Below are 23,417 nucleotides of genomic sequence, written 5' to 3'. Positions count from 1 at the left end.
GCAAGCTTAGTGTTATAATGCAAGAGGCTGCTTCCTTCAAGCTCAGACATGGCAGGGAGGAGGATGCTTCCCATCTCTTTGAGGAGCTTGTGAAAACCCATGGAAGCATCGAGGCATTGGTTGGGCTGGTAACTACATCAGCTCATGTAGATGTTGACAAGGCAGAATCTTACGAGAAGCGGCTGAAGCCATTACCAGGTTTAAATGGGGTTGATGTGGATAGTTTGGAGAAGACTTCTGGAGCGAAACATGTTGAAAGTGCTTCTTATTTTGAGGTAAATGAAGCACATGGGGAAGGTAAGAATAAGGATAAAGCAAAGAAAAAGAGAAAGAGAAAGCCTAGATACCCCAAAGGATTTGACCCTGCGAATCCTGGTCCTCCTCCAGACCCAGAAAGATGGCTCCCTAAGAGAGAAAGGTCAAGTTACAGGCCCAGGAGAAAGGATAAGAGAGCTGCTCAGGTTAGAGGCTCTCAGGGTGCAGTTGTTAGAGAAAAGCATGACGCAGGTGCTGCCGGTGCCAGTTCTAATTCAACATCAAGCCAGGCAACGAGCTCCAAAGGAGCAGCACAGAACGTTGCACAGTCATCTAAGGGTTCATCAAAGTCATCAAGAAAGAAGTCTAGAAATTAAAACAGGAAGATATCAATTCTTTTAGTTTATGAAACAGTTTCGCATCGTATCACATTTTATTTTTCAGTGTCTTTACTAAGCTGAGATTTTGACTGTTTAATTTTTTGACTTCTGTTCTAACTCCAAGATAATTTTAATTTAGAAGAACCAAAAATCAAGATGGCGAGGATTCGGATTATTATCGTGCTTTAGGGCTCAAGTCATCTGTTCCATTTCACCACTGCTCTTAGTTTATTGTATTGTTTTAGCTTCTGGCTAGCCTCTTGGTGTATTAGCCGGATGAGCTGCTTCTAAGCCTCGGAAGCTTTTGTGAAACACCTGTTTGTTGTGTGGTTGAATCTGATCTCTCTGGTAGTAAAGCAGCTTCTGAGCTGGTCCTTATCGTCTGTGACTTTTATCTTCAAGAATTGCTTTTAGATGCTTCTGACGAGAGGTTATTCTGAACGTGAAGATTTGAAGGATGCCTTTGGCAGCTAGATTAAATACATCTCTATTTTCATCAAGTTAATTCGTAAAATTAAAAAAAAAATTAAAAGAGAGTGCTTTTACGTCACGATAACTTTGTGCTTCAACATTAGTCTCCTAGCCTAGCTTACCAAAATTGAGAAAGTAATTAATGGATCTATAATTACATATGTTTGTTGAAACTACTTTGAAGCAAAAACTGGCCTTGAATAAATAATTATAAATGTAATAACCTCTAATTGTTTAATTGATTTTTTTTTTTTTTGGTTTGGGGGGTTAAAAATTGCTTAATTGATTAGTTTTAATCTTATACTTACTAAGTCATTATCCTAATCCCTCTCCTATGTCTAAATGGGTCGGGGCTTGTCCAGATAAGCCGAGGGGCAGCCACAGGTTGTCATGGGCCCTGAAGACACATCATCAATGCTGACACTTCAACACACTCCCTGACATCCAATCTCATCCTAGAACAACTCACACGAGAACGCTCCTTATGAATTCCCATCCGTCGGATGAACATCAAATGGATACGGTAAAATATGCCGCACAGAAGAAGAAGATATCCACAATAATTGATAGACCGAGAGATTAGGAGGGAGACCCAAAACGCAGAACACAAGGGGGATTCCGGAATCCATCTCCCGCCACTACTTACTGCGAATAAAAAGTAACCCTATTTTTAACTAACTGACACGTGTCGATATATCCCCTGGCCCTCTCTCCCCTTAACCGGACAATTCATTCATCGTTCCCTTTCATTTTCTCACACAAAACCAAAAAAGAAAATAATAATAATAATAATAATTTTGTTTGTCTCTCTCTCTCTCTCTCTCTCTCTCTCTCTCTCCCCCAACTTTATTCTTCTATCAGCTCTTTAATTCCGTTTTCCCTTTCTTTCTTTTGAACTCGGTCGACAGACTCACCCACATCGAATCCCCTAACTCAAAAGAGACGAAAACCCCCAAAAAAATTCCATTTTCTTTTTCCAATTTCGAGTCCTAGTTTGGAATCGCGAAAGCTCCTCGATGCCATGCCAATAGCCGAGACTTGAATTTCTCCATCGGTTGCGTTTGTGGGAGTCAAATTAGGGTTATCTTTTTTGTGGTAATCTTGTCTTTCGATTATCGCTAATTCATTTTCTGTTCTCTCCGTTTTAGATTTCTTGCAAACCCTAGCTTTTGATTAAGTGGCGGAAAAAAAAAAAGAAAAAAAGAATATTTGAGTGATTGATTTGATTCTTTGTGTAGATAATTGGTTAAACGGTTTCTTCTTTCACTTTGTAGCTGGAATTAGGTTTTTTAATCTTTCACGGGAAACTCTGTGAAATTTTTGGTGCCGTTGTTTTAGTTTGTCATCAGAAATCGAGGGTTTTCTTGTTAGATTTAGATTAGGATTAGATCTTCCCTAAAATTTTTGTCTTGCCTTTCTTTTTTGCCCAGTATTTTTTCCTTGATATTTCTAAAACAAAAATCAAAAGAAAAATGGAAGAGAAGAAACATTAGGGTTTGCATAGTATTTCATAGATTTTGTACAGAGAGATTGGGTTGGGGTTTGTGTATGATAAAATGGCGTTGAATTTTTCCCATAGACCAATCTTTCCTGGACATTTAACTGAGGATAATTTGGTGTCCCCAATGAGGATTGCTAATGGGTATCTTGTCGAGGGCATACCTGAGAAAAATGGAGATGGGTATGCTAAGAATTGGCATTTGAATCAGGAAATTGATGATTGCTTTGATTATGGGAGGGACAGGGCTGAAAACAGGTGTGGGTCTCAAGAGTCTGTGTCAACGGATATTATTGATCTTTTGCCGTCGGATCCCTTTGGAATGGATATTAGTACTACCTTCACAGCTGCAATTACGGGGTGGCTTGAGGATTTGGAGGTGGATTATGGTGGGTTTCGAAGGGATGAGGTTGGGACAAGTGATGGTAATTGTCAGTTGTTTGCTGGTTTGAATTTCTTTTGGAATAATGCTATGAGGCTCCAGGGTTTTCCTAATAACATGGGTTATGAGCATTATTTGAATGTAGCAAGTGGATCTAGTGAGCGTTTTCAGCCAAAAGAAGTTGTGGAGGAGGTGTCTTGTCATGGTGTTCTTGCATCAACTTGTAATGTGGATGACATGTTTGGTTTTGGGAATGATAATGTCGGTCTTGTTGATCAGCAAAGCGAAGCATTGTTGGAGGGTAACGGGAGCTGTTGTGATGGAGAGGAAGGGGCTCCTCATGCTGCTTTGATTTTTTCTCTTGGTTATCTGGGTGTGCGAGATCTCCTTGTAGTTGAAAAGGTTTGCAGATCTCTGTGCTCTACGGTTAGGGATGACCCCCTTTTGTGGAGGAGTATTCACATTGATCAACCATTGAATGAGAAGATTACTGATGATGTTCTTTTGCAATTAACCAATAGAGCTCAAGGCAATTTGCAATGCTTGAGTCTGGTGGAGTGCCCAAGGATTACTGATGATGGTTTGAAACGTGTGCTGGAAAGTAATCCAAGGTTAACCAAGGTCAGAATGTTTTCACTAATTTTGGTCCATGCTTGTTGTAGGTTTTTTATTTATACCTTGATTGATGCCTTTCAGCTTGCATAATTACTTTCCGTAGGTTTAAGTATTTATATGAGATTTTCCCAATTAGTTTGGGGATGTTGTTGATGGTCGGTATTACATGAGTTGATTTTTGCCTTGGTTCTTTTCTATTCATTGGATCTATCATGCTTTTTTGAAAGCGATTGGGGATATTTTGTACGGTTTTATCCAATATCAGTTGATATTGAGCAAAAAGTTTGTGTTTCTATTTTGCTGCTTCAGGTGGTGCATGTTAATTAATCTTGCTAGTTCCATGTTAGGACTGATAATTTGCTGGGCCTTCCTTTGGGGAAGTTAGAAATAATTCATAGTGGGTGAAAATACGGATGAAAACTTTTTGGACATTGCCTTTGGATTTTTGGTGAATCTCGCTTTTCAGATGTCATTAAAACAATGACCATGCTTATATTCTTGTTCTGTTTTCCATTTTAAATATAGATGAAAACTTATGTACTATTAAGTCCTATTATCTGGGATTTGGCAGTAAAATGATCAAATCATTGTCATGGTGCTAGTTGAATGTGTGCATACTCTTCGCTTCTTTTTAATCTTTTTCTCCTTGCAATTTAATAATGTGCTAAATATTGTTCTCCTTCTTGCAACTCGCAACAGCTGAGTGTGCCTGGATGTACAAGACTCAGTATTGAGGGTATTGTGAACAGCTTAAAGGCTTTCAAGTCTATGGGTGCGCAAGGTGTGAAGCATCTGAGGATTGGTGGGTTGTATGGAGTTACACAGAAGCATTTTGACGAGTTGAAGTTCTTGTTGGGTACAGATAGCTTGATGCAGCAGAATACTCACAAGCCACATTTCTACCATAGAGGAAAATTGTATCTGTCCTGTGAGGATGACCGTGCCATTGACATTGAAATGTGCCCGAAATGTCAGAATCTGAGGTTAGTTTATGACTGCCCTGCTGAGGGTTGTCTCAGAAAAGAACAGGCCTACCCGTTATGCAGGGCATGCACACTTTGCATTGCACGGTGTGCTCATTGTGGACGATGTATTAATGACAGTGAGTATGAGGAAACATTTAGCTTGGATTTGCTTTGTTCGGATTGTGGGAAGTGCCAAGACAGGCAGGTTAGAAGGGACCCTACTACATCTGTTGTTCTCAATGAACCGATTAGTGGCCTCTGTCTTCAGGGCTAGATATTGGTAATTGCTTGTCTTCTGGTTTCACATTTGGCCACCGTCTTCATGGGTAGATATTGATAATTGCTTGTGTCTTCTGGTTTCACATTGTGTTTGAGAAATTGTATGAGTGGTTAGCTGGGTAGGCAGCTAACATATTGCTCTCAATCTAACTTTTATGGCCTTCTTGGTCTGCTGGATGAGTCTGGTTCCACCAATTGGTGGGCTGTCCTCTTGGGGCTGCAATTAGTCATCTGCTGGGTTTAATGTTCTGTGTAGTGAGGGGGGTACAAAAAAAGAAAAAAAGAAAGAAAAAGAAGTAGATGAAAAAAACAAATGAAATAACATTCCAAAGAATATGAAGTTAAAGGTTGTAATTGCTGCCTTATGTCCAGGACACAGGATTTCACCGTGTCCCGGCAGTTCAGTTGCAACAGCACTTGACAAAGTGCATGCTCTAGCACATAATAATGTCCAATAAGGAATAGACCGGTCTGCTCATGGATGTTTGAAACAGACAAGTGTGTTGCCATCAACCTGGGCTTGTGGTGTTGTTGTAAAGTTCGTTGGACCTGACCGTTGTGCGATGACATCAGTCATCCCTCATGAACTCAAATCCTCCTTTGTTGAAGCAAGCTTCTACTAATTTGTCAACCAGGAGGCACGATTTCTCCATTGCCTGATAGATCTGCATTGATTAATCTTCTTGCTGTGCAGTAGCTTCTTGTGTGTTCTGTCTGGGGATGCAGTACTTGGGGTCACTTGTTTTATTGGACCTCTGAGCTTGGGCTAATGGATGTTTTACATCCCCTGTTTTCTGTACCCTGGCTTGCTTCATGAATTCTGACTATAGTTTATTGTCATTGTGTGGTGATTGGCATCATCCATCATAGTATGGGGCTTGTACTTGTTTCTTCCATGAGGAAGATTTTATCAGTCTCCTTTGTGAATTTCTACTTGTATGCATTAAATGTCACCTAGAAAAAGGAAAATAAAAGTACAGACACTCAGACAGTACTGTTAAGATTTTATTGTTCATCAGAAATTGTCCTTTCTGTTGTGTTAAAAATTTAATAGCAATGCAATAAACTTTCTTCAGCATCTCCTTACTGTTCAATGTTAGGATATAGAGCTCAGCTTGCTAATGCTCTTGCTTTGTATCAGATATTATTAGCATATGTTTATTATTCTTGAATGCTTGCATTTATGATTTCTTTCTAAAAAGCAGAAATAACAATTTCAGGGGGGAAAAAAAAGAAGCAAAAACAACAGATGATTGACTACAAGTGTTGTTAAACATCTTTGCTGATCTTGAACAGCAATAAAGTGAAGTGAGTTGAATCTCCTGTTGGAAGTAATATTTATCAGTTTCCATTCTTTTTGCTTTTAGAGGTTCATATCTGGCTAACAAGAACAAATACATCATGCCTGTTGAAACTGGAAACTGTAATTTATAGATTAGAATGAAATGGTGGTAACTCTGCAGTTTCCTTGGCTGCAAGGCGAAATATCCTGCCTTTTAATTAGGAAGACGGGAGGATGTTGTATTGTTGATATATACAACTTTTCATTATAAACTTCGTTGTCTTTTTCCTTTTTTTCATTTGTAGTTGAACTTTGAGAGTTTAATCCATCTATGAAGATGGAGTTGTTAACCGAAAATCAGTAACCATTGCATTCTGGATAACCAAACATTAGTTATTCAAGTGGTTCTTCTGTGCCAATCTGTTCTATGTATATATATTGAGACAAACACAAGTTTAATTCTCTACTGGTAGCTTTAACATTGCCTCAACAACTTTGTTATCTCTTGCAGACCTTTGTTACAGGAGTATGCTGCAGCAAAATGAACAACAAAGACTAAGAATTTTCAATCAAGATTTACCTGTGACAATCCACATAATGCAAACTTTTCTCTTACGCACCATGCATTGAACTTCACCCTTGAGGGCATCGATCTTGATCGACAACGAAACAAACCCTTTGCTAATAATCTATCAAGAATAATTGGGAAGAAAAGAAGTGAAATTTTATTATATTTGTTCCAAACCTTACAGAGGAAAACTTACAACAAACAACAAAAGGCAAAAGGAAATCGCGGGTGGAAGGCAAAAGAGAACAAAACCATTGACACCAGGAGCATATGATTATAACACTCCCCTGAAATCGATTATTCAAATGGTATTATTTTTCCTATCTGATATCATTTGTAATCTCGAATAGCAGATACAGCTTCTAAATGAACAAAACAAAATGATAATAAACATTTGTTTCACACATGAGAAGTTTTGGTAATGCTATTGTTGAAGATGGATGAGGGCAAGAGTAAATCCTTAGCATTGGACTTTCATTATTTCTCCGGTTTCTTGCGACGATCTTTCATCCACCCGAATAATTTCCCAAACTTGCTTTTGGATTCATGCTTCTTCTTCTTATCTTTATCTGATACTGGCAGAGGGTCAGGGTTCTGGTAATCCCATTGATCAGCCCAGGATAACCCATTATCCATCCTTCTTCTGTTTCCTAATCTCCCCAACTTTTGCCTGAATAAACAGCAGCTGCTAGAAAATCAGCTTTAGTAATTTCTGTTAACTGCCATTTGCCTTTTTTTAACTCATTTGTTAATTGTCACGAACTTCCGTTCATTCCAGCTAAGGTGGGTAAAAAATGTTAGTTATGTTGGATTACCGGCTTTAGAATTTTTTCTTTTCTCTTAGCGGTCATTTCCTTAATTTAACCAAGTTTATGTTCTGCCAACCTGAATAATTAGGCAATAGTTGGTTATATTCAACAGCAGATTGAAGAATCTGTCTCTCAACAAACCCCAGTTCTTAACTTAGACACATCCTTTTATTTGACATAAGTGTAAATTTGCTAGAAAATAGATGATTTTGAGAAAGAGGGCTGTCCCTTCCTTGACAGAATTTTGACTTGGTCTGCCATTACAATAACAGAACCAGCTGAAATATATACATGCACGCTGAACCTACATATTTGAAGAATCATGAATTCGAAGCCGTTCAAGTTTTGATGGGTTTTTAATCTTTTTAAATATTACCTCTCTTTCTAAGGCAAAGAATCATAAAGCAAAAGCTCTCCTAAAGCTTTTCAGTCTATTCGTCCACCTGTCACCCGTCCTCCAGCACATAATTGAAAATAAGTGGTTTACAAATCAAAATTAAAGATCACAATGGCAGCCAGTTGCTTAGCTTTCCATTTAGGTATGTCATCTGAAAAATTCAACATGACCCGCAATCTCCTTGCACAATAATTTTGACTCACTGGCCAACTTCAAGCTCTTTACAATTGCAAGCCCTGTAAGTCTATGAGTGGATGTTGGATCGTATGACGTGGCCAACTCTTCCCTGCCCATTGACAGAGCTTCCTTAGCAGGAACAACATTCTCCCACCAAAATTCCTGTAAAATCCCATGTATTAGCTCCCAATAATCACGTCGTCTAATGACGCGAAAAATTGTGCTTCCATTTGGTGTCCAGCAATACAAATCAACCCACTCTCTGTCCAGTATTTCCATTTGACCCTGCACTTGAGGCATGTAATAGAAAGGCACGGTTGACCAGGGCAGAGCAATCTCGGGCTTTCCCTTGTTATATGGACACTTCACTTCCAGGATGCCACCTCCTGGAAAGCAACCAAGAAGACCATCTGGAGAAGCCCCAAGCCAATCTAATTGCTCCTCTGCATGGACTGCAAATCCTAATGAGCTCACATCATGACCAGTAATGCTTTTGTACCTATCTATAGCTGCTGCTTCATTCAGCACACCCCACTCCATAGCACACCTTTTAGAATTTTCAATAACTTGTGTCTCCAAGGAAAATACTTTCTCATGCCAGAGCTCGGAGCGACGTTTTCCCTTCCAAAAACCCAAGGCAGTACTGAAGGTGCTAGTGGTTAGCTTATCCCTTCTAAGGGCAAACCATTCATCAGATCGCTGGAGCATATCATTCTGTGTTACGCAGGCAACCACCGCTAGTGATGAGGGGGGGCGAACCACAAGAGAAGCCACAGGAGAGATCAGCGAGGCCGACCAGGTGGAAAAGTTTCTGTAAATTGCACTTCCACACCTTCTCTTTTGAGACAGAGGTCGTCCTACTTGATGGTAAATGCTGCTGCATCTTGTTAAATAGTCATTGCTCATTGCTGAGAGGATCAGGCAGTTGATGAAAAATTTATTTGGTTGAAGGATCCTACAAAAGCTGCAGACTGCTGGAATGGTTAGTAGATAATTCAAGATCAAATTCATGATGAAAAGAAAAATTCCATTACAACCATTCGTTAGAAAAGTCGTATTATACAATCAAGCATGCGCACTGGATCCTTCTGACTACGAAGAGAATTCAAATTTTCCCCAATACTGATATATAGCATCATACAAGAAATATCTTTATCATGTCAAATGAAAATAAAAAAAGATTCCCATGCAGAAAGTTAGACAGTTTAATCTAAGTTTCTTATCCCAAAAACACAGCAAAAGCAAAAATATTTTACCCACCGCAAGTTGTAGTCCAAGTCAGTAACTAAAATGAATCCAATTTCCCTCCAAATAAACAATAAATGAGAGAACTCACGACTCTAAAAGCTCAAATAAGCATACCCATAACTCAATTCAGTTGAAAAACAACTAAATGAGAAAGAAGCTGAGTACACTAATGCGAGGTGTTTGATAAAATACCTGAAAGAGACCTTGAGTTGCTAAAACCGATGATAGCAGGCGCTGAAACTGTAATACTTGAAAAGGGTCTTGCGCATGGATTATTTAAAACGATGGAAGCTCTTGATTGAAAGCAAGAGACCTGAATCAGATTCAACATGGTTTGTTGCTTACGGTTACAGGCATTACTTCTTGTATGAATTTGGCAAACTGTTTATTTAATCGTCGTTCTCGATTCGAATGGATTTAAGATGTTTTCTAAGCGTTTTAGGGGTTTGTTTTGTCGTTACGACCTCATGTTACGGACGACATTTCGTACTGTTTAAATAATATTTATGATGTCGTTTAGAATTACTGAATATAGATGGCATGTAAATTCATATATGTGACAGTATGGGTAATGATATAACTATAAATTTTTGTATAAATTAATGTGCCGTTAATTTATTGGTTGAATTAAATATCTCTTGATCTATATAATTTATTTTTATTATTTTATATTTTTATTCAATTAATAAATTAATATCATATTAATTTATATAAAATATATTTATATAAAAATTTGTGACTGTATCATCATCCATCGTAGTATTGTTAACAGATTTTGATTGATTTATTCAAATGAAATTAAATATTTAATTATTCTATATTTGTAAGTATTAATAAATTTTAAATAATTTAAATTAGCTATATATAAACACTTTGAAGTAATCCATGTACATTAGGACTGCCCTGGACAGATATTTTGCAGCATTAATGGTAGTCATTTAATGATTTTTGTTTTGTTAGGATACGAGAATCATGTAATCTCGTAATCTTCTTGCATCATCAAAAAAGGTTATCATACAAGGTTCATACATTTTACTAATTTTACAAATATGCCCCCATATTTATGATTATTACTATTATTTTTCAAAGTGAAGTAAGCAGTCGTGGACTCGTGGCCTGAAATAATATCTATCGAGGTCCCCGACTTTGAATAGAATAACAAAAAATTATTAATTTGTACAAAAAAAGATTTCTGTAGTTTCGAAAGTTCTTAAGGGTGCCGACACCGTCACCGTCATCTTATTATAGCATCATCATTCCCCTGCATATCACAACAACATATGCATCCACTAAAAAATAAAAAAAATGATTTTTTTTTTTCCCCTAATGTTTTTTATAATCCTGCCAACAAGTTTAATGCAAATTGATAAATTTTGTAATTAACAGATAATTTTTTTCAATAAATAAATAAGAGCCAAGTCCACTTAAACTCCATCCCTGTTTCTTAGCTAATCATTCACTCAAAGCTTTTACTTGACGGCCTCTCGCACTTTCTGTTACCGATCCGGTGTGATGATATGATATCCTCCTCCTCTGCAAATAAAACCCATCAAAATTCTTCTCAAAATTTAAGAAAAATATATATATAACTCAGCTTGTGTCTTCTTTCAACTAACTCCCCCCCTTCATTTCAAATCGCACGACAGCCGCAATTCGAGTAACAACGCCATGTACTTGTCGGAGAAGCCCCGCCCTTACTTGACGGAAAAGCCTCGCCCCATTGATTATTACAAAGATGAAGCAGTTGCTGTTGCTGCTGCGGCGGCGGCCGCGGCCTCCTCGCGTGACATGATCATGGAGGTGGCCGCGGCGTCCAATGGGGACTTGCAACCTCAGCAGATGATCCTCGCCGACAGCAGCGGCGGGGAGGACCATGAAGTCAGGGCTCCCAAGAAACGCGCCGAGACTTGGGTGCAAGACGAAACGCGGATCTTGATTGCGTTTCGGAGGGAAATGGACGGGCTTTTTAACACATCCAAGTCGAACAAGCACTTGTGGGAACAGATATCAGCGAAGATGAGGGAGAAGGGTTTTGATAGGTCGCCCACTATGTGTACCGACAAGTGGAGGAATCTGCTAAAGGAGTTCAAAAAGACTAAGCATCAAGATAGAGGAAGTGGGTCTGCTAAGATGTCCTATTATAAAGAGATTGATGAGATTTTGAAGGAGAGAAGTAAGAATGCTCAGTATAAAGCTACTTCTGTCGCCAATTCCGCTAATAAGGTTGATACTTTCATGCAGTTCTCTGATAAAGGTATCAATTTCTTTCTCTTAAATTGTTATTAATTATTAGTTTTTTCTGTTGGGTCGGCATTTTTTGAATGATATCCTGATGTCTTTCAGTGGATTTGAGGCAAAAGTTTTGGTTTCTGTATTGGGTTTGTATGAGTTTTAATGCTTGATTGCTACGATTTAGTGGGGAATTCAAGGTAATAGGCTTTTTCCCAAGTTTAGGACAGTTATGCGGATATGGTTTGTTAATTCTGGATGAAAGATGGGTATGAAATTGAAAGGGATATACGCGAAAGGCTAATTATTAGTAAAAATTTGCAATGTCTGTGGTTTTTGTTCTCTGCAATTTAAAATCATGTTTGTGGAAATGTGTTTGATTGACTGGAGTTTGTTGGATGTCTTCTGAAGAGTTGTAATTAGTGCTTTTTAATAGATTTATGGGGTTTTTTTTTTGGGGGGTTTAAATCTTTATAAAACTCCATGCTCTTTTCATGGCTATATTATGGTGCTTCTATTTTTTTTTTTATAGATATGGATAAGTATAGAGAATAAGTCAGTATACAAAGTCAAGTGTAGCCTCTTGAAAAAGATATGAGAAGTGAAAATGTTTACGCGATCAAATTCATTAAACATGGATATTGATGGTAATTAGCACACAAATGAATATTTAGTGATACTGTTTAAAGATGTGGCATGATGGTTGTGGTAGATTTTATGCTCTGTCTAGGTAAGAATTTTATTAGCAAATTTTTAGGGGAAGTGATTATTTTCTCAATCAATTAGTCCTTTAGTATTGTGAGTGCTAAAATCTGGATTATTCAAGATTTACGCTATTGGCTTCATGGTTATATTGATCGCACAATAAGTTACGTCTCTCAAACATTCCATGCTGTAGTAAATTTCCATTAAGTTCAGTCCTTTTTCTTCTATTACTTTATTAGAGTCGAGAAAGTTAGAGAAGAAAGAAAGTTTTCTGATAGTTTATCAATTGTCAAAAATAGGGATAGGTAGCATTCTGTGGTAAGTTGCTAATCTAGTATTTGAATCTTCTAACTTTGGTTATGGTGATTTTCTTCTGCTCTAATTTGAAGTGTCAAAACTGCATTAAGGATCATGGAGCCGTTCAGTTTACCTTTCTAAAGATTCTATAATTCATTATCAAATTTACAAAGTTGTATTTTGAAGACGCAGCTTTTTAATAGATGATATTTTTGGATGAGGAACATATTCATATCTGCATCTAACTTGTATATACTCTAATAAATGTCCATGGTATGTAGAAAATGCATTAACAAGTAGCATGCTTTTAACAGTTATTAGATCCTATGAAGTTGTAGCTATACTGTTTGCATATTTGTCCTAGAGCTGGAGAGGCCCTTCTCTTTGCCTAAATCTGGATGCCAGTTTTCTCACAAAGCTAGCAACCAGTCCACATAGCCCTTAATGGGATAGGCATGCATCTCAAATCTGACTCGGTTTCCGGGGACAGTTTGAAGTCTCTTCACTCCGTCACATATGTATTGGTGTTTATATACTGAGTCTAACTATAACGAATTTCCCAGTTTATCCTTTATTTGTATAGTCTTAATAAATTCTTGGCCTTAGTCGTCTGCCCCCTCTTTCTAGTAAATTACTCCGTTTTCTCTCTCTCTCTCTCTTTTCTCTCTTACTGAAACACACGGACCAACATCTCATGTAAATCAGTGGCCTCTACTCTTCATCTTCTTGGTTTATCACTTCAAAATCTGACTGTTGAGCTTGGCAGGGTTGATCAAGTATGGGGTTTTTTATCTTTCAATTTTCTAAAGATTGGCCGGGATGGAGATGGCTCGGTTGGAGCTGTTTGCTGTGGGATTATCGTTAGAGTATGAGTTTTGTAGACTCAATGAGCTGATTGATGTCTCGGTCTAGTGAGTAGATGCTTGTTTTAGCTGAGGGGAAGCACAATGAATTAATTGAACCAGTCACTTCATTGCAAAATCGTGTCTAAAATATCTCATATCATTTTTGTCATTAGGTAGATGTTAACTTGAGAAAAGTTAGAAAATGATTGAAGATGATTGTTTATATATCATATAATTTTAAGGAGCATACCATGAGAAACGCTTTCCTGAATGCATGTTGACCGGCGAGATGTTTTACTTTGAGTTTTTGTTAGTTGAGATTTAGGAACCACAAATATACCAAGTCTTGCCTTTCAAAGACACTATGGTTGATATCATCTTAAAAACATCTGAAAACTAGTATAAGTCTGTCAAATTAGACCATTAGAGTGTTCTCTATGTTGTGAAACAAGTTGGAGTTTTTGCACTCAAGCTTCATGTAAATAAGTTTACTTGAGTAGCCTCTTACACTTTAGTAGCATTTACAAAATCTTTCTGTTGTATAAGCGACAATGAAATTAATCACAAAAATTTTTGGAATTATGCAGGTTTTGATGATACCAGTATATCATTTGGCCCCGTTGAAGGTAATGTGTTATATTCTTACCATTCTAAATCTATATATATTCTGTTTGTATCCCTTAGTTTGAGTGAATGAATGAATTTATTCCTTTCAACTTTAGGAAGCCTTCACTTATGCTTTGCCATGTGCTGCTTATGATAGAAAAGTTCATTTTCCCTTTAGGAATCTTGATAATTTTATTAAAATTGATCCCATAGAGCATACCCATTAGGGGATTTGCCTTGTCTTTTGACTTTAAAACCCTCCATCCCACTGCAATCAGTATTAAGTAGGTCTAAGCCATTAAAAGTAAACTGCAATCAGGAGGGATTATTGCTTCAAATGCTTTTGTTTTTAAGCTTTACTTAATGTAGCTAATGTGTTAATTCATGAACAGTGTAAGCTGTATGTAATCCAGCTCAAAGCTTTGTTTCATTGGCTATCTGGTTATCTGGTTATCTAGATGATGTTTGACTTTTGCAGTCTTTGCAATTTATATCCTATACTTTTTACTGTAAAAAATCAGTTCATTGATGCAACTGTGATTATCAACTTTATACCAGCAGAAGTGCAGAGCTCCTGAGAGTTGAATCTTTATCTATTAGTTTCGGGGGGGAAAAAAATGCCCGTGTTGAAGGAGATATGGACCTCCATTAGTATTAGTGGCACTTAGTTGGGCTTAGTGATCCAAAGTACTAAAAAAGAAAAGAAAGAAAAACTTTCTAAAGGCAAGCTTTAGCCAAATTGGGGGGAGAATTTATTAATAATCTTCTTTAGGAGGATCCTTAAAGTGTCTAGACATGGTAGACTAAGCACTTCCTAACACTCCTCATGCACAAAGGTTCTGGTATAAAAAAATTTCATTAGTATGTCTTTCTTAATATTTGCACGCTTTTTCTCATTATTTATCTTAAATGAGATATCATTCCCTCATGTTTAAGTTTGTTAGCGTGCAGCTACTGGCAGGCCAACACTTAATCTTGAGAGGCGTCTAGATCATGATGGACACCCTCTTGCAATCACAACAGCTGACGCAGTTGCAGCCGCTGGAGTCCCTCCTTGGAATTGGAGGGACCCCCCACCTGGAAATGGTAATCTTTGTAAGTTCTAAGCAGACTTATTTGCTTGAAGTTAACACCGATGTGATTTACCATCTGAAGAAATAGTATGCACTATGTGGATATGGGCTTTCTGTTACTCTTTCCTAGTGAATGTGATCATTGCCACTTGTGCGATCTCAAATTCAATTGTTGTCAGAGGTTAAGTATAATGTTTGTGGGGATCTTTGTATTGACAATTTTTCCCCCCCTTCTGTTCGGCAGGTGGGGAGGGCCAGTCTTTTGGTGGGAAGGTTATATCAGTCAAATGCGGTGATTATACGAGGAGGATTGGTATTGACGGTACTCCAGATGCCATCAAGGAGGCTATCAAGTCTGCTTTTGGGATAAGAACTAAACGTGCATTTTGGTTGGAGGATGAAGACCAGATAGTTCGATGTATTGACAGGGACATGCCTGTGGGAAATTATACTCTTCACCTTGATGAAGGTAAATTATTGCATATGTGGTTTCTGTAATGAACATTTTGTGAAATTCTCAAACAATAGACTACGGAGACTCAAAGATATTCTGACTGAAAGTATTACCGGAATGGTGCTACTAATGGTTTCTATCACACCTTCAAAGAGCTAACATGTGGAATACGTGCCATGTTATTATCAAATGAAATGTTGCTTATGGCAAACAGTAAAGCAACCTTTAAGCATTCTACAGTTCAAATTTCTGTAGGCTTTAATGTGTGTGTTATGTGCAGGATTGACCATTAAAGTGTGCCTCTATGATGAATCAGATCACATATCAGTCCATACAGAAGATAAGACCTTTTACACGGAAGAGGATTACCGGGAGTTTCTGGCCCGTCATGGTTGGACATGTCTGAGGGAGTTTGATGGTTACAGAAATGTTGACAACATGGATGATCTGCGACCTGGTGCAATGTACCGAGGTGTTACTTGAAGGGAGCCGGTAGGCACATAGTCGTCCAATATTTGTATGTGCTTGCAGTGTTCACGATATCATGGCCTCTGTAATTTTCGTACACGCTCACAGTGCTCTAGGGAATTTAATGTGATAAGAGAATTGGATATAAATGGCTCATCGTCTGTACAGCCTGCTGTCATATGTTCCTTTTTGGTAGGACGAGGACCAAGCTTTTGGCTTTGGCAAAATTTCTGTTAGTTTAGACTGCGTCATGAACGTCTAGTGTATGTAAATATGTACTCAAGAGTTAAGAAGAGAAACAATTGTTCATCATTTACTGTTTAGAACTGTTTAATAGCTTGATCCTTGATAATTTGGAAACTGCTTGATAATTGCATACAATTGAAATACTAGGCCTGGAAACATATAGTCCCCTATTTTATGAGTAAACAAAAAAAATTGCGTTGCCCAAAAAAATGAAACTAATTTATTTGAATAAAAAGTGTTCAACATATCACAATAAGTAATCATGTAATTGCAACAGCATCGTTTTTTATATTAAACAAAGGCAAGTGCTAAGTTACACGTAGGGACTTCTTTAAACAAAGAATTTTATACTGTGTTTATTTTTTGGAGTGTGAGTGAGGAGTGTAGATTCTTCCCATTCCAGTGTTTATTTCAACTAATTGGGGAAGAATTGGGAATTCTATTTCGTGGGTCTCACCTATTTTTAGAGTGAGGAGTGGGAATCCACTCCCACCTCTCCCTTTTCTACCTTTTTTTTATTTAATTTAATTTGATTTAATATTTAATATTTAATAAAATAAAATAAAAAATATTATATTTATTTAAATATTATTATTATATTTAACTAAATAATAATTTGCATTGATTATAAGTTAAAATTACTTAAAAATAATATTACTATATTAATAGAGAATTAATAAATATTACTATATGCTATCTTTATTTAATAATATAATATTATTATATTTATTTTAAAAATAATAGTACTTTATTTATTTAATATTAATAATTAATAATAATAAATAGTTTATTCTAAGAAAATATTAATTTTGTACTAAATAATATTATATTAATAAATAATAAATTTAATATAATTATATTAAATAAAATAAATTTTCATTTTATATTTACCCTTCTTTTTATTAAATTTACTATAATTATATTTAATAAATATTTAAATAATATTATTATATTTAACTAAATAATAATTGGGTTTGATTCTAAGTTTAATTTACTTAAAAATAATATTATTATATTAATAGAGAATTAATAATATTATTATATACCATCTTTATTTGAAAATATAATATTATTATATTTATTTAAAAATTATAGTATTATATTTATTTAATATTAATAATTAATACTAATAAATAGTTTATTCTAAGAAAATATTAATTTCATACTATGTTAATAGTAAAAATATTTCATTTGTATTGCCCTTATCAACAATTTTTAATTTATATAATTAAAATTAATAAAAATTGTGATGGTCATAATTAAGAATATTAATAATTATTATAAATTTACAAATATAATAAAATAAATATTTATTCATTAAATATATTTTTATTAACTTTGTAATTAAAATTTATTATTCTTTAAATAAGGATAAAATTGTAATTTGAAACTATTTACTCTCAATCCAAAACAAAGTAAAAACATAAATTAAATTCTGATCTTCATTTTATGCTTTAATTCCAATGCAAGTAAACAACCTACTCTCAATCCCACTCTACACTCTCAATCATAGGATTCCTACTCCTCAGGATTCTCACTCCAATCCAAAAAGTAAACGCTACCTTATTTGATTAAATTCCATATTGATAGAATATAATCTCCTAACACAGTTCGATTATTAGGTATTTCTGTTCTCCGAAGTGAAGTGAATTTTTTAATATTTATTTGATTAGCAAGTAATGATTATACTTAGCAGAAGTTTAAATTTTAATAATAATTGAGATTTTTAAATTGCGTTATATATACAAAATCCTAAATTTGAAAATTAAAGAAAGTGCACTTTCTTCGTTACCGTTAAAGGCGCAAGAAAAAATGTTACCGTTGGCTGTTGCCCACTTGGACGAAACCCAGAAACTATCCGTTGGCGTGCTTTGTATTTTCAATTGCCTCAAACCATAATCAAGGTTTCTTCAAAACTCATCTACATTCTCTTCACATAATCAAAGCCCTAATATAGTAATATTTCACGAACCAAAATTGAATTTCAATTTCAATTTCCTTGCAATAAATTGTTTCAATTCTGTTTCTTTGATTCTTTCTGGAACCAAACCCTATAATTTGTTTTCACAATCATGGCATCAAGGACGGTCGCTAAAGACATCATAACTCTACGCGGTTCTGCAGCAATCGTCAGCGAGTTTTTTGGTATGTTTTTTTCCCCTTATTTGAAGCTTTAAGCCCTTTTCTTCAGTTACATTTCTTTATTGTTATTTGATAAAATTTTGCGGCGTTAAGGGAGTTCTTTTTTTTTATGTTTGTGGTTTTCTTGAAACCCATTTTCAGGTTATGCAGCAAACAGGTAAAAAAATCCGGTCTTGATACCTGTGTTGCTTTCTATTTTCTTGAATTTTGTTATACAATTTACGGCCTTGATATTCAAATTTTGAGTGATGAATTTGTTTAGTATACTTTACAATCGTGGAGTTTATCCAGAAGAAAGTTTTGTGAAGGTGAAGAAATATGGGCTCCCAATGTTGCTTACTGAAGATGAGGGTGTCAAGTCCTTCATTGCTAATCTTACTGCTCAGCTTTCAGGTTCTTTTTATGCCTTTTTGGCGCACTGTCTGAAAAGTTCAAAATTCCAATCAACCCTTCCATTATTTGTAACCTGGATTAATATGAAGCTGAAAACCTTCATTTGTTTTGTTTTGTTTATCAAAATTTGTAAATTCTTTTGAAATACTAAGATTTAAGGGAAAAATATGTTGGATTTTAATTCTCGTGTCCTTGATAAATACTTGATCACAATTTTGTAGAGTGGCTGGAAGCTGGGAAGCTACAGAGGGTTGTATTGGTGATTATGAGCAAGGCCACCAAAGAGGTTTTAGAGAGGTGGAATTTCAGCATCGAGACCGATAATGAAGTCGTTGAGAAGGGGTACTTTGATTTTAGTCTTTGCTTTTAAGCACTTCAGTTCTTCAAGCTTGAAATTTCTGATTTGTTTTCTAAATATGCATCTGATTCGTTTGTTGCTCCATGTGGTATCATCTTATTTAGTGTGTCGAGGGAAAAGAGTGACAAAGAAATTATGAGAGAGATACAAGCAATCATGAGACAAATTGCCTCTAGCATTACTTACTTGCCTTGCCTTGATGAAACTTGTAAGCAATTACGTACACCAATGAACCTGTCTTTTACATATATGGATTTTTTTTTATCTTTGGCATTTTTGTCCTTCTGATTGAATGACAAGTCTTTGTTTGTTGTTTGCGTAGGTGTGTTTGATGTGTTAGCATACACAGATAAAGACGTTGCAGTCCCATTCACTTGGATTGAGAGCGACCCAAAGCTGATTGCAAATCCGCAAATGGTGAAATTGCATTCTTTTGATACCAAGGTAAATTCAGTAATTTGAGGTTGTTAGTTTCTGATTGGATTCAGATGAGAAACTGTGATTAACTACTGATTTTACCTGCTTTGCAGATACATAAGGTTGACACACTTGTATCCTACAAGAATGATGAATGGGATGAGCAGTAAGAGCCAGAAGAGGCTATTATATGAACAAACTAATCCATGATTTTAAATCCTGTTGCACATTTTGTTTTCTCCTTGATCTGTGAATCTTTCTATTCACAGCAGGAGCTACCATTGTTAGAGTCAAAATTTAATTTGCAAGTTTGAATGAAATGGCAGGATTCTTGTTGTTGGTATTGGTAAAACTAATCCATGATTTTAAATCCTGTTGCACATTTTGTTTTCTCCTTGATCTGTGAATCTTTCTATTCACAGAAGGAGCTACCATTGTTAGAGTCAAAATTTAATTTGTAAGATTAAATGAAATGGCAGGATTCTTGTTGTTGGTATTGGTAAAACTAATAAAAGCTTACCAAGTTGGTTTTTGAGCCACAAGGTAACAGAAAAAGCAGTCCGTCCACGACCATCCAATAGTTCAAGAATTCAATCAATTCCCAATCTTTGATAATAGTAATAATAATAAGGGAAAATATCCACCGTCCACCTATTTTTTACACCTTTTTTAAAAATACACAATTCTTTCATTTTTTGGCTGGAATCCACCCAAAGTTACATTTTTTTTCACTTTTCCACTTCCGTTTGGAATCCGTTAAGAAAACTAACGGAAACTTTAAAAAATGACCATTTTACCCCCAAAACGAAAATTACAATTTCACCTTAAAAATTATAAAAAATAATTAGATTAAATCTAATTATTTTCCCCATCGGTCAATAAATAAATTAATTCCATAACCATCAAATGCATGTTTTTTTTTAAATATATCTGTAATTAGAATGCTAAATTATAACAGTAGTATTAAAAATAGCCCAATCTCACAAATCATCAATTGAATTTAAGATAAGTAGAGTTTTATTATTAATTGAGTTATAATCTCTAGTAGTTAAGATTTTTTTGTACTTCATTAAAGTACCAATAATGATATTCATCATTAAATCTTATTATTTTTGGTATTTTTTAAGGTGAAATTGTAATTTTCGTTTTGGGGGTAAAATGGTCATTTTATTAAGTTTCCGTTAGTTTTCTTAACGGATTCCAAACGGAAGTGGAAAAATGAAAAAAAATGTAACTTTGGGTGGATTCCAGCCAAAAAATGAAGGAATTGTGTATTTTTAAAAAAGGTGTAAAAAATAGGTGGACGGTGGATATTTTCCCTAATAATAAACATCAATTTTGGATGATTGATGTGTAAACCGATCTTCTCCAGAAAGGCAGCACCCGTTGTGACTTTGCACCCGTTGTGACTTTGTCATCACTGTGAATCTTTCTATTCACAGAAGGAGCTACCATTGTTAGAGTCAAAATTTAATTTGTAAGATTAAATGAAATGGCAGGATTCTTGTTGTTGGTATTGGTAAAACTAATAAAAGCTTACCAAGTTGGTTTTTGAGCCACAAGGTAACAGAAAAAGGTCCACGACCATCCAATAGTTCAAGAATTCAATCAATTCCCAATCTTTGATAATAGTAATAATAATAAACATCAATTTTGGATGATTGATGTGTAAACCGATCTTCTCCAGAAAGGCAGCACCCGTTGTGACTTTGCACCCGTTGTGACTTTGTCATCACTTTATCACCCATCTACACTCGGATCGATTATATAGCTTTGTGGTTAACAGGGGAAACCAAGATTAAAGCCTCCTTGCCCTGTTAATGCTGGGTCTATGTGGGTTGCCCACCACTATTAGTAATGATTATTAACGTAGCGGAAGGTTTCATGTTTATATTAGAGCGACTTAAGTAGTCTTAAATGTAGAAAGAAAATCCCACCTAAACAAAAAATAAATAAATAAATAAAGACTCAAATTTCATATCAAATATGACTCTAATGGGAAAAAGAAGAAGAAAAAAGACTCAAATAATTGAACCCTAAAATATTGTCTTACATCAGTCTCCTCCAACATAATGTCTAGCTTTAGTTTCTTCGTACAAATCAATCTTTGCTATGGTTCGATAGATAGTTGTAGGAACTTGTCTCTCAGCCTTGTACTGAGCACTACTGTCACACTAGTACCTCTACGTTCTTGATCTTATTCTTGTAAATATTCTCGTAGTTGTCAGAATAAATACGCTCATAGTTGTCAAAATAGACCTGTAGTAACAGTCTAAAATAACTTTCCAAATAGTGTAGCAGAAAACATGATAAAGATAAATAAAACACAAAGTTTCAAAGAATCCTGGTGGAAAATAAGAATTTAATTCAAAATAATGATTGCGCACATACATAAATATAGATCGAAAATTTCACTAAACAATAAATTAAAGACTCAAAACTCATACCAAATATGATTCGAATAATAAAAAAATTCCTTAAAATAATTAAATCCTGAAATATCGTCCGTCATACATCATTATATTGTAGAATTATAAATTTGCCAAGTAAAAATCTAAACAGATTACTTATAAACATAATTATTTCAAAATATATTTATCTAAGAAGATAATTGAACAAGCGTCTGGCCCATAATCAAGTCCACTAGTGAGTATGGTGATACCATAGTCCAAGCTCGTTAATACCATGAACAACCAGCTCAAAAACTTTCCGTGCATGCATTCAATAATAATGAACTTACGAATTAAACTTTCTGATGGACCTGGAGCACTCTCCATAAAAAGATGAAGACGCTGCCTGCTGAAATTGATATTACCTCCGTTTTTCAAGTGATCGTCAAATACATTGTAATAATTGTAATACATACTGGATGAATTATGAACACTTTGAATTGTGAAAGCTATTATGAACACCCTGAAAATAAATCTATGTTGAATTACGAAAACGACTCAATAAATAAATACACTACATTAATTTCTCCGAGTTCTGATGATGAATTCGAGTAATCACCAATATTGAGAGTATATGCGAATGGGTGTTCCTAAAGAAGCTGGTGAACCGTTAGTTTCTGTGTCTTATGCTATTAAATTTTCAGTCAAAGTCTTAAAATCTTTTTTGTTTTCTCTCATCCTCTCTATAATTTGACAATTATTAGCTTATTAACTTTGTAATTGTTTGCTAACTGTCTTTCATTTTTATTTTTTTGGGTTTTGGTAATTATAATAACTTCAATATCTGCCATTTGTAAGCTGCCTATCCACATGAATTTGATTTTTTTACATGGGGTTGATCGTATTCAAAGACACAAAGATGGATAAGAAGAACTGGGAAAATTGAAGGAATCATAAACGAAAATGTTGTTGATATTGAGACCCCAACTTCTCCCACAGTGACGGTGTAAATTCACCAATCACCAGACTTAAAAAATTTCAGACTAATCGAAACCTGTGCATCTTGTAACATTTCACTCATACTAGCTATGAACTCAACCAAAACAAGTTCCAAACATAATGGTGAAAACATAATGTGTGCTGAATTACTATCACGAACTTCGTGAATTTCTTGTTGGGCAAGCATGGTGACTCAAATTACTAGTTTGGATTGATCCATCTTTTCCTTTGCCAAGAGAGTAGAGTGAGTCACTAACTCAACGATAATGGTATTTTCGGTGCTAACCGAATAGGAATACGAGTAAGATCAGCTCTCACCGTAATGATTTACAAGAGATCTATATGATCAGCTCTCAGCTACAATGGTATTTTATCCACTTGAACATCTAAATGTCAATTTCAACTGACGACGTTGTGAATCTGCTATCAGGCTTGGGTGATATGGAACCTGTGCAATGTCGAGAACAAT

The 23,417-nt window shown here is 35.4% G+C and overlaps 5 protein-coding genes across 6 annotated transcripts in view; 4 read left to right on the top strand and 1 right to left on the bottom strand.

Moving 5' to 3' along the window:
- Positions 1–849, top strand: part of LOC18043763 (signal recognition particle subunit SRP72) — a 3,856-nt gene extending 3,007 nt beyond the window's left edge. The window contains exon 7 of the mRNA XM_006438065.2: positions 6–849. Coding sequence (XP_006438128.2) covers positions 6–632 — 627 coding nt within the window. The 3' untranslated portion in view covers positions 633–849. The remainder of the gene's footprint in view (positions 1–5) is intronic.
- Positions 850–1,877: 1,028 nt separating this feature from the next.
- LOC18043761 (F-box protein SKIP14) lies at positions 1,878–5,848 on the top strand. The gene is made up of 2 exons (XM_006438063.2): positions 1,878–3,607; positions 4,301–5,848. Exons 1-2 carry the CDS (start codon positions 2,663–2,665, stop codon positions 4,838–4,840), a joined length of 1,485 nt encoding a protein of 494 aa, XP_006438126.1. The 5' UTR covers positions 1,878–2,662; the 3' UTR covers positions 4,841–5,848.
- Positions 5,849–7,368: 1,520 nt separating this feature from the next.
- On the bottom strand, positions 7,369–9,816 carry LOC18043760. Its single transcript, XM_006438062.2, has 2 exons — positions 9,519–9,816; positions 7,369–9,049 (listed from the first exon to the last, which is right to left on the bottom strand). The coding sequence occupies exons 1-2, from the start codon at positions 9,655–9,657 to the stop codon at positions 8,049–8,051; spliced, it is 1,140 nt and encodes a 379-aa protein (XP_006438125.1). The 5' UTR covers positions 9,658–9,816; the 3' UTR covers positions 7,369–8,048.
- Positions 9,817–10,568: 752 nt separating this feature from the next.
- LOC18043759 (trihelix transcription factor GT-1) lies at positions 10,569–16,411 on the top strand. Of its 2 annotated transcripts, none has more exons than XM_006438061.2 (5): positions 10,569–11,580; positions 13,990–14,028; positions 14,960–15,094; positions 15,326–15,550; positions 15,816–16,411. In XM_006438061.2, the coding sequence occupies exons 1-5, from the start codon at positions 10,995–10,997 to the stop codon at positions 16,016–16,018; spliced, it is 1,188 nt and encodes a 395-aa protein (XP_006438124.1). In that variant the 5' UTR covers positions 10,569–10,994; the 3' UTR covers positions 16,019–16,411. The 2 variants fall into 2 exon arrangements, with proteins under 2 accessions (XP_006438124.1, XP_024041669.1); XM_024185901.1 differs by having other exon boundaries at positions 14,960–15,103.
- A 1,675-nt stretch (positions 16,412–18,086) lies between these two features.
- On the top strand, positions 18,087–20,040 carry LOC18044765 (mitotic spindle checkpoint protein MAD2). The gene is made up of 7 exons (XM_006438060.2): positions 18,087–18,394; positions 18,533–18,548; positions 18,654–18,784; positions 19,006–19,126; positions 19,247–19,350; positions 19,465–19,586; positions 19,673–20,040. Exons 1-7 carry the CDS (start codon positions 18,322–18,324, stop codon positions 19,727–19,729), a joined length of 624 nt encoding a protein of 207 aa, XP_006438123.1. The 5' UTR covers positions 18,087–18,321; the 3' UTR covers positions 19,730–20,040.
- Positions 20,041–23,417: the final 3,377 nt, after the last annotated feature.

Source organism: Citrus clementina, unplaced genomic scaffold (genome assembly GCF_000493195.1).
Source record: "Citrus clementina cultivar Clemenules unplaced genomic scaffold, Citrus_clementina_v1.0 scaffold_4, whole genome shotgun sequence".
NCBI classification, from domain to species: domain Eukaryota; kingdom Viridiplantae; phylum Streptophyta; class Magnoliopsida; order Sapindales; family Rutaceae; genus Citrus; species Citrus x clementina.
This window is presented reverse-complemented; position numbering and strand designations above follow the sequence as displayed.